Source organism: Tinamus guttatus, unplaced genomic scaffold (assembly GCF_059628265.1).
Source record: "Tinamus guttatus ecotype Peru unplaced genomic scaffold, ASM5962826v1 Tinamus_guttatus_pri_ptg000447l, whole genome shotgun sequence".
Classification (NCBI taxonomy): domain Eukaryota; kingdom Metazoa; phylum Chordata; class Aves; order Tinamiformes; family Tinamidae; genus Tinamus; species Tinamus guttatus.
Window position 1 is genome coordinate 212,525 of NW_028288981.1, and position 11,919 is coordinate 224,443.

An 11,919-nucleotide genomic window follows, 5' to 3' on the forward strand; every position below is an offset into this window, starting at 1 on the left:
ACACCTCTCTTTGCAATCTTGGAGGAGAAACTCAAGAAGAACCTTCTCCTCCTGCCACGTGCCCTGCTGTAGTTCATGGCTGCAGGAAGCCTCCTAGGCACCACAATGGCTGTGCAAATGGGGAGCAGCTGAGAGTGAGGGCAACCTCGGACCTCGGGACCATCTGGTTATCCATCCTGTTGTGCCCTATACTTGTTCTCGAGAGAACCGAGAACACCGCCCTAACCTCTATTCCAACCCAGGGCATTGAGAGGCATAGCTTGCGCTTTAGAGGTGCCCTGCGCCTGTGCACCAGCCCTGATCCACTCACAGCACCAGAACCTCACAGTCTCCCGTGCCCACCCAAAGCAACAGAGTCCCGAGCCCTAGCTTTGACCCAGGCCACCTCACCTGAGCACACCACGCCAGCATCTTCTCCGTGGTTGCAGTTATGCTCTCCCCAGGCCTTGGCCCTGCACGTGGACAGGGCCTCTTCGGTGCCCGTGCAGTCCAGGTCATCCAGCCAGATGGGGCCAGATCCTTGGCCAAAGCGGGCCGAGCCGGGGGCGGACAGCGCTTTCCCGCAGCCCAGCTCCTGGCAAAGCACTCGCGCCTCCTCCAGGCCCCAGCCATCGTCGCAGACGCTGCCCCAGCGCTCCTCGTGCAGCACCTCCACTCTCCCCGAGCAGCGCCCGGAGCCGTTCACCACACGCACCTCGCTCGCCTCTGCAACAAACACACGTGCAAACACTAAGGAGAGACGGTTGGTTCCCATGTCTTCTCTTCCTCTTGTCCCCGTGTTGACCAATGTGTTGAGCTCAACACCCTTTCACTGCAGAGTGTGTGGTCCTCTGAGAGGTGGTCACAGGACACCATGTCAAAGCCCTAACACCTCTGCTCCCCCTGGCGCCATGGCAGGTGGAGCTCTGCTGGAAAGCATTTGGAGTCCACATGGACATCTCAACATGCACCTCCCTTTACAATCTTGGAGGAGAAACTCAAGAAGATCCTTCTCCTCCTGCCACGTGCTCTGCTGTAGTTCATGGCTGCAGGAAGCCTCCTAGGCACCACAATGGCTGTGCAAATGGGGAGCAGCTGAGAGTGAGGGCAACCTCGGACCTCGGGACCATCTGGTTATGCATTCTGTTGTGCCCTGTACTTGTTCTCGAGAGAACCGAGAACACCGCCCTAACCTCTGTCTCCAACCCAGAGCATTGAGAGGCATAGCTTGCGCTTTAGAGGTGCCCTGGGCCTGTGCATCAGCCCTGATCCACTCACACCAGCAGAACCTCGCAGTCTCCCATGCCCACCCAATGCAACAGAGTCTCGAGCACTAGCTTTGACCCAGGCCACCTCACCTGAGCACACCACGCCAGCATCTTCTCTGTGGTTGCAGTTATGCTCTCCCCAGGCCTTGGCCCTGCACATGGACAGGGCCTCTTCGGTGCCCGTGCAGTCCAGGTCATCCAGCCAGATGGGGCCAGATCCTTGGCCAAAGCGGGCCGAGCCGGGGGCGGACAGCGCTTTCCCGCAGCCCAGCTCCTGGCAAAGCACTCGCGCCTCCTCCAGGCCCCAGCCATCGTCGCAGACGCTGCCCCAGCGCTCCTCGTGCAGCACCTCCACTCTCCCCGAGCAGCGCCCGGAGCCGTTCACCACACGCACCTCGCTCGCCTCTGCAACAAACACACGTGCAAAATGGAACCAGACCCACAGGACACCCATGTTTCCTTCCTCCTCTTGCCTCTGTGTTGCCCGCTTGAGTCCTCCGAACACCAGGGAAGAATGACTCCTGCCAAATGACCAGGAGCTTTCCATGAAATACACTCAACCTTGAAGACTGACTCCATAGGTGGAAAATTCATAGAAACCTTCATGTTGGAAGGGACCTTTAGAGATCATGTAGTCCCACCCCTCTGCAGTCCCAGGCCACCTGGACCATGTGGCACTGAATGGGGTCCAAGATGGTTTGAAATAACTCCAGAGAAGGAGGCTTTATAACCTCTCCTAAAAACATGTTCCAGGTCTCTCTCACCATCACTGTTAATGCATTTTTGGCGCTTCATTGTTTGGAAATTTCCTCTAGTCCTAGAACTGGCCACCACTGAAAAGAGGCCGGCCCCATCCTCCTTATCCCAGTCCTTGACGTCTTTAGAAACACTGATTAGACCCCCTCTCAGCCTTCGCTTCTTCAGGTTGAACAGGCCCAGCTCCCTCAACCTCAAATTGTCACAAAGCATGTTCCTGCAGAGCTATGAACTTGGGTATCACACTTGCCCTTCATCACTGCAGGTTTCATTGCATACATTGACTAATGCCCCTTAGGCAGCTACATACGTCCTTCATCCTTCATTTCTCAGCAATCAAAGACAAAAGCAAGTCCTGAAACGGGGTTACCTGAGCACACCACGCCAGCATCTTCTCCGTGGTTGCAGTTATGCTCTCCCCAGGCCTTGGCCCTGCACATGGACAGGGCCTCTTCGGTGCCTGTGCAGTTGAGGTCATCCAGCCAGATGGGGCCAGATCCTTGGCCAAAGCGAGCCGAGCCGGGGGCGGACAGCGCTTTCCCGCAGCCCAGCTCCTGGCAAAGCACTCGCGCCTCCTCCAGGCCCCAGCCATCGTCGCAGACGCTGCCCCAGCGCTCCTCGTACAGCACCTCCACTCTCCCCGAGCAGCGCCCGGAGCCGTTCACCACACGCACCTCGCTCGCCTCTGCAACAAACACACGTGCAAAGGCTAAGGAGAGATGGTGGGCACCCATGTCTTCTCTTCCTCTTGTCCCCATGTTGACCAATGCTTTGAGCTCAACATCCTGTCACTGCAGAGTGTGTGGATCCTCTCACAGGTGGTCACGGGACACCATGTCAAAGCCCTAACACCTCTGCACCCCCTGGCACCATGGCAGGTGGAGCTCTGCTGGAAAGCATTTGGAGTCCACATGGACATCTCAACATGCACCTCCCTTTACAATCTTGGAAGAGAAACTCAAGAAGATCCTTCTCCTCCTGCCACGTGCTCTGCTGTAGTTCATGGCTGCAGGAAGCCTCCTAGGCACCACAATGGCTGTGCAAATGGGGAGCAGCTGAGAGTAAGGGCAACCTCGGACCTCGGGACCATCTGGTTTTCCATCCTGTTGTGCCCTATACTTGTTCTCGAGAGAACCGAGAACACCGCCCTAACCTCTGTCCCCAACCCAGAGCATTGAGAGGCATAGCTTGCGCTTTAGAGGTGCCCTGGGCCTGTGCACCAGCCCCGATCCACTCACACCACCAGAACCTCGCAGTCTCCCATGCCCACCCAATACAACAGAGTCTCGAGCACTAGCTCTGACCCAGGCCACCTCACCTGAGCATACCACACCAGCATCTTCTCCGTGGTTGCAGTTATGCTCTCCCCAGGCCTTGGCCCTGCACGTGGACAGGGCCTCTTCGGTGCCTGTGCAGTCCAGGTCATCCAGCCAGATGGGGCCAGATCCTTGGCCAAAGCGGGCCGAGCCGGGGGCGGACAGCGCTTTCCCGCAGCCCAGCTCCTGGCAAAGCACTCGCGCCTCCTCCAGGCCCCAGCCATCGTCGCAGACGCTGCCCCAGCGCTCCTCGTGCAGCACCTCCACTCTCCCCGAGCAGCGCCCGGAGCCGTTCACCACACGCACCTCGCTCGCCTCTGCAACAAACACATGTGCAAAATGGAACAAGATTCGCTGGACACCAATGTTTCCTTCTTCCTCTTGCCTCTGTGTTGCCCACTTCAGTCCTCCTAACACTAGGGACAAATCACTCTTGACAAATGACCAGGAGATTTCCCTGAAATACACTCAACCTTGAAGACTGACTCAATAGCTGGCAATTCCTAGAAACCTTCATGTTGGAAGGGAGCTTTAGAGATCCTGTAGTCCCACCCCTCTGCAGTCCCAGGTCTCCTGGAGCATGTGGCACAGAATTGTGTCCAAGCTGCTTTTGAATAACTCCAGAGAAGGAGGCTTCATAAGCTCTCCTGGAAACCTGTTCCAGGGCTCCATCACCCTCACTGTTAATACGTTTTTCCATAAGTTCCCCTGGAACTTTTGGAGCTTCATCGTTTGGCCATTTCCTCTAGTCCTAGAAGTGGCCACCACAGAAAAGAGGCCCATCCTTGACTTTGTGTTTATATACACTGATTAGATCCCGTCTCAGCTTTCTCTTCCTTAGGCTGAATAGACCCAGCTCCCTCAGCCTCAAATTGTCTCAAAGCACGTTCCTGCAGAGCTATGGACTTGAGTATCCCCCTTGCCCTCCATCAATGCAGGTTTCATTGCATGTATTGACTAATGCCCCTTAGGCAGCTGCATAGGTCCATGATCCTTGTGTTCTTCTTATTTAAATGCAACAGCCAAGTCCTGAAATGGGGTTACCTGAGCACACCACGCCAGCATCTTCTCCGTGGTTGCAGTTATGCTCTCCCCAGGCCTTGGCCCTGCACGTGGACAGGGCCTCTTCGGTGCCCGTGCAGTCCAGGTCATCCAGCCAGATGGGGCCAGATCCTTGGCCAAAGCGGGCCGAGCCGGGGGCGGACAGCGCTTTCCCGCAGCCCAGCTCCTGGCAAAGCACTCGCGCCTCCTCCAGGCCCCAGCCATCGTCGCAGACGCTGCCCCAGCGCTCCTCGTGCAGCACCTCCACTCTGCCCGAGCAGCGCCCGGAGCCGTTCACCACACGCACCTCGCTCGCCTCTGCAACAAACACACGTGCAAAATGGAACCAGACCCACAGGACACCCATGTTTCCTTCCTCCTCTTGCCTCTGTGTTGCCCGCTTGAGTCCTCCGAACACCAGGGAAGAATGACTCCTGCCAAATGACCAGGAGCTTTCCATGAAATACACTCAACCTTGAAGACTGACTCCATAGGTGGAAAATTCATAGAAACCTTCATGTTGGAAGGGACCTTTAGAGATCATGTAGTCCCACCCCTCTGCAGTCCCAGGCCACCTGGACCATGTGGCACTGAATGGGGTCCAAGATGGTTTGAAATAACTCCAGAGAAGGAGGCTTTATAACCTCTCCTAAAAACATGTTCCAGGTCTCTCTCACCATCACTGTTAATGCATTTTTGGCGCTTCATTGTTTGGAAATTTCCTCTAGTCCTAGAAGTGGCCACCACTGAAAAGAGGCCGGCCCCATCCTCCTTATCCCAGTCCTTGACGTCTTTAGAAACACTGATTAGACCCCCTCTCAGCCTTCTCTTCTTCAGGCCCAGCTCCCTCAACCTCAAATTGTCACAAAGCATGTTCCTGCAGAGCTATGAACTTGGGTATCACACTTGCCCTTCATCACTGCAGGTTTCATTGCATACATTGACTAATGCCCCTTCGGCAGTTACATACGTCCTTCATCCTTCATTTCTCAGCTATCAAAGACAAAAGCAAGTCCTGAAACGGGGTTACCTGAGCACACCACGCCAGCATCTTCTCCGTGGTTGCAGTTATGCTCTCCCCAGGCCTTGGCCCTGCACGTGGACAGGGCCTCTTCGGTGCCCGTGCAGTTGAGGTCATCCAGCCAGATGGGGCCAGATCCTTGGCCAAAGCGGGCCGAGCCGGGGGCGGACAGCGCTTTCCCGCAGCCCAGCTCCTGGCAAAGCACTCGCGCCTCCTCCAGGCCCCAACCATCGTCGCAGACGCTGCCCCAGCGCTCCTCGTGCAGCACCTCCACTCTCCCCGAGCAGCGCCCGGAGCCGTTCACCACACGCACCTCGCTCGCCTCTGCAACAAACACACGTGCAAAATGGAACAAGACCCACTTGACTCCAATGCTTCCTTCTTCCTCTTGTCTCTGTCTTGCCCACTTCAGTCCTCCTCATACTAGGGACAAATCACTTTTGCCAAATGACCAGGATCTTTCCATGAAATACACTCAACCTTGAAGATTGACTCCATAGCTCGCAATTCATAGAAACCTTCATGCTGGAAGGGACCTTTAGAGATCCTGTAGTCCCATCCCTCTGCATTCCCAGGCTATCTGGAGCATGTGGCACAGAATTGTGTCCAAGCTGCTTTTGAATAACTGCAGAGAAGGAGGCTTCAGAACCTCTCCTGGAAACCTGTTCCAGGGCTCCGTCACCCTCACTGTTAATACATTTGTCCCTAAGTTCCTGTGGAACTTTTGGCACTTCAATGTATGGCCATTTCCTCTAGTCCTAGAAGTGGCCACCATTGAAAAGAGGCCGGCCCCATCCTCCTTACCCCCACTCTATATGTATTTATATACACTGATTTGATCCCCTCTCAGACTTCTCTTCTTCAGACTGAATAGGCCGAGCTCCCTCAGCCTCAGACTGTCACAAAACACGTTCCTGCAGAGCTATGGACTTGAGTATCCCCCTTGCCCTTCATCACTGCAGGTTTCATTGCATGCATTGACTAATGCCCCTTAGGCAGCTGCATAGGTCCATGATTCTTGAGTTCTTCTCAATTAAAGAGAAAAGCAAGGCCCGAAATGGGGTTACCTGAGCACACCACGCCAGCATCTTCTCCGTGGTTGCAGTTATGCTCTCCCCAGGCCTTGGCCCTGCACGTGGACAGGGCCTCTTCGGTGCCCGTGCAGTCCAGGTCATCCAGCCAGATGGGGCCAGATCCTTGGCCAAAGCGGGCCGAGCCGGGGGCGGACAGCGCTTTCCCGCAGCCCAGCTCCTGGCAAAGCACTCGCGCCTCCTCCAGGCCCCAGCCATCGTCGCAGACGCTGCCCCAGCGCTCCTCGTGCAGCACCTCCACTCTCCCCGAGCAGCGCCCGGAGCCGTTCACCACACGCACCTCTCTTGCCTCTGCAACAAACACATGTGCAAAGGCTAAGGAGAGATGGTGGGCACCCATGTCTTCTCTTCCTCTTGCCCCCATGTTGACCAATGTGTTGAGCTCAACACCAGTCACTGCAGAGTGTGTGGATCCTCTGAGAGGTGGTCACAGGACACCATGTCAAAACCCGAACACCTCTGCAACCTCTGGCACCATGGCAGGTGGAGCTCCATTGGAAAGCATTTGGAGTCCACATGGACATCTGAGCCCACACCTCCCTTTGCTCCCTTGGAGGAGAAACTCAAGAAGATCCTTCTCCTCTTTCCACGTGCTCTGCTGTAGGTTGTGGCTGCAGGAAGCGTCCTAGCCACCACAATGGCTGTGCAAATGGGGAGCAGCTGAGAGTGAGCGCTAACTCAGACCCCAAATCCTTCTAGGTATCCATCCTGCTGTGTCCTGTACTTGTCCCGTAGAGAACCAAGAGCCCAGCCATAACCTCTGTCTCCAACCCAGAGCATTAAGAGGCATAGTTTGTGCTTTAGAGGTGTCCTCAGCCCATGCACCTGCCCCAAACCACTCAAGCCACCAGAACCTCACAGTCTCCCAAGTCCACCCAAAGCAACAGAGTCCCAAGCGCTAGCTTTGACCCAGGCCACCTCACCTGAGCACACCACACCAGCGTCTTCTCCGTGGTTACAGTTATGCTCTCCCCAGGCCTTGGCCCTGCACGTGGACAGGGCCTCTTCAGTTCCCGTGCAGTTGAGGTCATCCAGCCAGATGGGGCCAGATCCTTGGCCAAAGCGGGCCGAGCCGGGGGCGGACAGCGCTTTCCCGCAGCCCAGCTCCTGGCAAAGCACTCGCGCCTCCTCCAGGCCCCAGCCATCGTCGCAGACGCTGCCCCAGCGCTCCTCGTGCAGCACCTCCACTCTGCCCGAGCAGCGCCCGGAGCCGTTCACCACACGCACCTCGCTCGCCTCTGCAACAAACACACGTGCAAAATGGAACCAGACCCACAGGACACCCATGTTTCCTTCCTCCTCTTGCCTCTGTGTTGCCCGCTTGAGTCCTCCAAACACCAGGGAAGAATGACTCCTGCCAAATGACCAGGAGCTTTCCATGAAATACACTCAACCTTGAAGACTGACTCCATAGGTGGAAAATTCATAGAAACCTTCATGTTGGAAGGGACCTTTAGAGATCATGTAGTCCCACCCCTCTGCAGTCCCAGGCCACCTGGACCATGTGGCACTGAATGGGGTCCAAGATGGTTTGAAATAACTCCAGAGAAGGAGGCTTTATAACCTCTCCTAAAAACATGTTCCAGGTCTCTCTCACCATCACTGTTAATGCATTTTTGGCGCTTCATTGTTTGGAAATTTCCTCTAGTCCTAGAACTGGCTACCACTGAAAAGAGGCCGGCCCCATCCTCCTTATCCCAGTCCTTGACGTCTTTAGAAACACTGATTAGACCCCCTCTCAGCCTTCTCTTCTTCAGGCCCAGCTCCCTCAACCTCAAATTGTCACAAAGCATGTTCCTGCAGAGCTATGAACTTGGGTATCACACTTGCCCTTCATCACTGCAGGTTTCATTGCATACATTGACTAATGCCCCTTCGGCAGTTACATACGTCCTTCATCCTTCATTTCTCAGCTATCAAAGACAAAAGCAAGTCCTGAAACGGGGTTACCTGAGCACACCACGCCAGCATCTTCTCCGTGGTTGCAGTTATGCTCTCCCCAGGCCTTGGCCCTGCACGTGGACAGGGCCTCTTCGGTGCCCACGCAGTCCAGGTCATCCAGCCAGATGGGGCCAGATCCTTGGCCAAAGCGGGCCGAGCCGGGGGCGGACAGCGCTTTCCCGCAGCCCAGCTCCTGGCAAAGCACTCGCGCCTCCTCCAGGCCCCAGCCATCGTCGCAGACGCTGCCCCAGCGCTCCTCGTGCAGCACCTCCACTCTCCCCGAGCAGCGCCCGGAGCCGTTCACCACACGCACCTCGCTCGCCTCTGCAACAAACACACGTGCAAAATGGAACAAGACCCACTTGACTCCAATGCTTCCTTCTTCCTCTTGTCTCTGTCTTGCCCACTTCAGACCTCCTCATACTAGGGACAAATCACTTTTGCCAAATGACCAGGATCTTTCCATGAAATACACTCAACCTTGAAGATTGACTCCATAGCTCGCAATTCATAGAAACCTTCATGCTGGAAGGGACCTTTAGAGATCCTGTAGTCCCATCCCTCTGCATTCCCAGGCTATCTGGAGCATGTGGCACAGAATTGTGTCCAAGCTGCTTTTGAATAACTGCAGAGAAGGAGGCTTCAGAACCTCTCCTGGAAACCTGTTCCAGGGCTCCGTCACCCTCACTGTTAATACATTTGTCCCTAAGTTCCTGTGGAACTTTTGGCACTTCAATGTATGGCCATTTCCTCTAGTCCTAGAAGTGGCCACCATTGAAAAGAGGCCGGCCCCATCCTCCTTACCCCCACTCTATATGTATTTATATACACTGATTTGATCCCCTCTCAGACTTCTCTTCTTCAGACTGAATAGGCCGAGCTCCCTCAGCCTCAGACTGTCACAAAACACGTTCCTGCAGAGCTATGGACTTGAGTATCCCCCTTGCCCTTCATCACTGCAGGTTTCATTGCATGCATTGACTAATGCCCCTTAGGCAGCTGCATAGGTCCATGATTCTTGAGTTCTTCTCAATTAAAGAGAAAAGCAAGGCCCGAAATGGGGTTACCTGAGCACACCACGCCAGCATCTTCTCCGTGGTTGCAGTTATGCTCTCCCCAGGCCTTGGCCCTGCACGTGGACAGGGCCTCTTCGGTGCCCGTGCAGTCCAGGTCATCCAGCCAGATGGGGCCAGATCCTTGGCCAAAGCGGGCCGAGCCGGGGGCGGACAGCGCTTTCCCGCAGCCCAGCTCCTGGCAAAGCACTCGCGCCTCCTCCAGGCCCCAGCCATCGTCGCAGACGCTGCCCCAGCGCTCCTCGTGCAGCACCTCCACTCTCCCCGAGCAGCGCCCGGAGCCGTTCACCACACGCACCTCTCTTGCCTCTGCAACAAACACATGTGCAAAGGCTAAGGAGAGATGGTGGGCACCCATGTCTTCTCTTCCTCTTGCCCCCATGTTGACCAATGTGTTGAGCTCAACACCAGTCACTGCAGAGTGTGTGGATCCTCTGAGAGGTGGTCACAGGACACCATGTCAAAACCCGAACACCTCTGCAACCTCTGGCACCATGGCAGGTGGAGCTCCATTGGAAAGCATTTGGAGTCCACATGGACATCTGAGCCCACACCTCCCTTTGCTCCCTTGGAGGAGAAACTCAAGAAGATCCTTCTCCTCTTTCCACGTGCTCTGCTGTAGGTTGTGGCTGCAGGAAGCGTCCTAGCCACCACAATGGCTGTGCAAATGGGGAGCAGCTGAGAGTGAGCGCTAACTCAGACCCCAAATCCTTCTAGGTATCCATCCTGCTGTGTCCTGTACTTGTCCCGTAGAGAACCAAGAGCCCAGCCATAACCTCTGTCTCCAACCCAGAGCATTAAGAGGCATAGTTTGTGCTTTAGAGGTGTCCTCAGCCCATGCACCTGCCCCAAACCACTCAAGCCACCAGAACCTCACAGTCTCCCAAGTCCACCCAAAGCAACAGAGTCCCAAGCGCTAGCTTTGACCCAGGCCACCTCACCTGAGCACACCACACCAGCGTCTTCTCCGTGGTTACAGTTATGCTCTCCCCAGGCCTTGGCCCTGCACGTGGACAGGGCCTCTTCAGTTCCCGTGCAGTTGAGGTCATCCAGCCAGATGGGGCCAGATCCTTGGCCAAAGCGGGCCGAGCCGGGGGCGGACAGCGCTTTCCCGCAGCCCAGCTCCTGGCAAAGCACTCGCGCCTCCTCCAGGCCCCAGCCATCGTCGCAGACGCTGCCCCAGCGCTCCTCGTGCAGCACCTCCACTCTGCCCGAGCAGCGCCCGGAGCCGTTCACCACACGCACCTCGCTCGCCTCTGCAACAAACACACGTGCAAAATGGAACCAGACCCACAGGACACCCATGTTTCCTTCCTCCTCTTGCCTCTGTGTTGCCCGCTTGAGTCCTCCAAACACCAGGGAAGAATGACTCCTGCCAAATGACCAGGAGCTTTCCATGAAATACACTCAACCTTGAAGACTGACTCCATAGGTGGAAAATTCATAGAAACCTTCATGTTGGAAGGGACCTTTAGAGATCATGTAGTCCCACCCCTCTGCAGTCCCAGGCCACCTGGACCATGTGGCACTGAATGGGGTCCAAGATGGTTTGAAATAACTCCAGAGAAGGAGGCTTTATAACCTCTCCTAAAAACATGTTCCAGGTCTCTCTCACCATCACTGTTAATGCATTTTTGGCGCTTCATTGTTTGGAAATTTCCTCTAGTCCTAGAACTGGCTACCACTGAAAAGAGGCCGGCCCCATCCTCCTTATCCCAGTCCTTGACGTCTTTAGAAACACTGATTAGACCCCCTCTCAGCCTTCTCTTCTTCAGGCCCAGCTCCCTCAACCTCAAATTGTCACAAAGCATGTTCCTGCAGAGCTATGAACTTGGGTATCACACTTGCCCTTCATCACTGCAGGTTTCATTGCATACATTGACTAATGCCCCTTCGGCAGTTACATACGTCCTTCATCCTTCATTTCTCAGCTATCAAAGACAAAAGCAAGTCCTGAAACGGGGTTACCTGAGCACACCACGCCAGCATCTTCTCCGTGGTTGCAGTTATGCTCTCCCCAGGCCTTGGCCCTGCACGTGGACAGGGCCTCTTCGGTGCCCACGCAGTCCAGGTCATCCAGCCAGATGGGCCAGATCCTTGGCCAAAGCGGGCCGAGCCGGGGGCGGACAGCGCTTTCCCGCAGCCCAGCTCCTGGCAAAGCACTCGCGCCTCCTCCAGGCCCCAGCCATCGTCGCAGACGCTGCCCCAGCGCTCCTCGTGCAGCACCTCCACTCTCCCCGAGCAGCGCCCGGAGCCGTTCACCACACGCACCTCGCTCGCCTCTGCAACAAACACACGTGCAAAATGGAACAAGACCCACTTGACTCCAATGCTTCCTTCTTCCTCTTGTCTCTGTCTTGCCCACTTCAGACCTCCTCATACTAGGGACAAATCACTTTTGCCAAATGACCAGGATCTTTCCATGAAATACAC

At 55.7% G+C, this 11,919-nt stretch overlaps 1 protein-coding gene across 1 annotated transcript in view; it reads right to left on the reverse strand.

The window, feature by feature from the left end:
* LOC148593155 (uncharacterized) overlaps positions 1–11,768 on the reverse strand; it is a gene marked incomplete at its 5' end in the record, with an annotated part of 45,518 nt that extends 33,750 nt beyond the window's left edge. Inside the window, 13 exon segments of the mRNA XM_088532020.1 lie at positions 343–703; positions 1,333–1,650; positions 2,354–2,712; positions 3,322–3,636; positions 4,340–4,667; positions 5,365–5,705; positions 6,434–6,787; positions 7,396–7,708; positions 8,397–8,737; positions 9,466–9,793; positions 10,414–10,731; positions 11,429–11,571; positions 11,574–11,768. Of these exon segments, the coding sequence (XP_088388146.1) occupies positions 343–703; positions 1,333–1,650; positions 2,354–2,712; positions 3,322–3,636; positions 4,340–4,667; positions 5,365–5,705; positions 6,434–6,787; positions 7,396–7,708; positions 8,397–8,737; positions 9,466–9,793; positions 10,414–10,731; positions 11,429–11,571; positions 11,574–11,768 (4,014 nt within the window).
* Between the last annotated feature and the right edge of the window lie 151 nt (positions 11,769–11,919).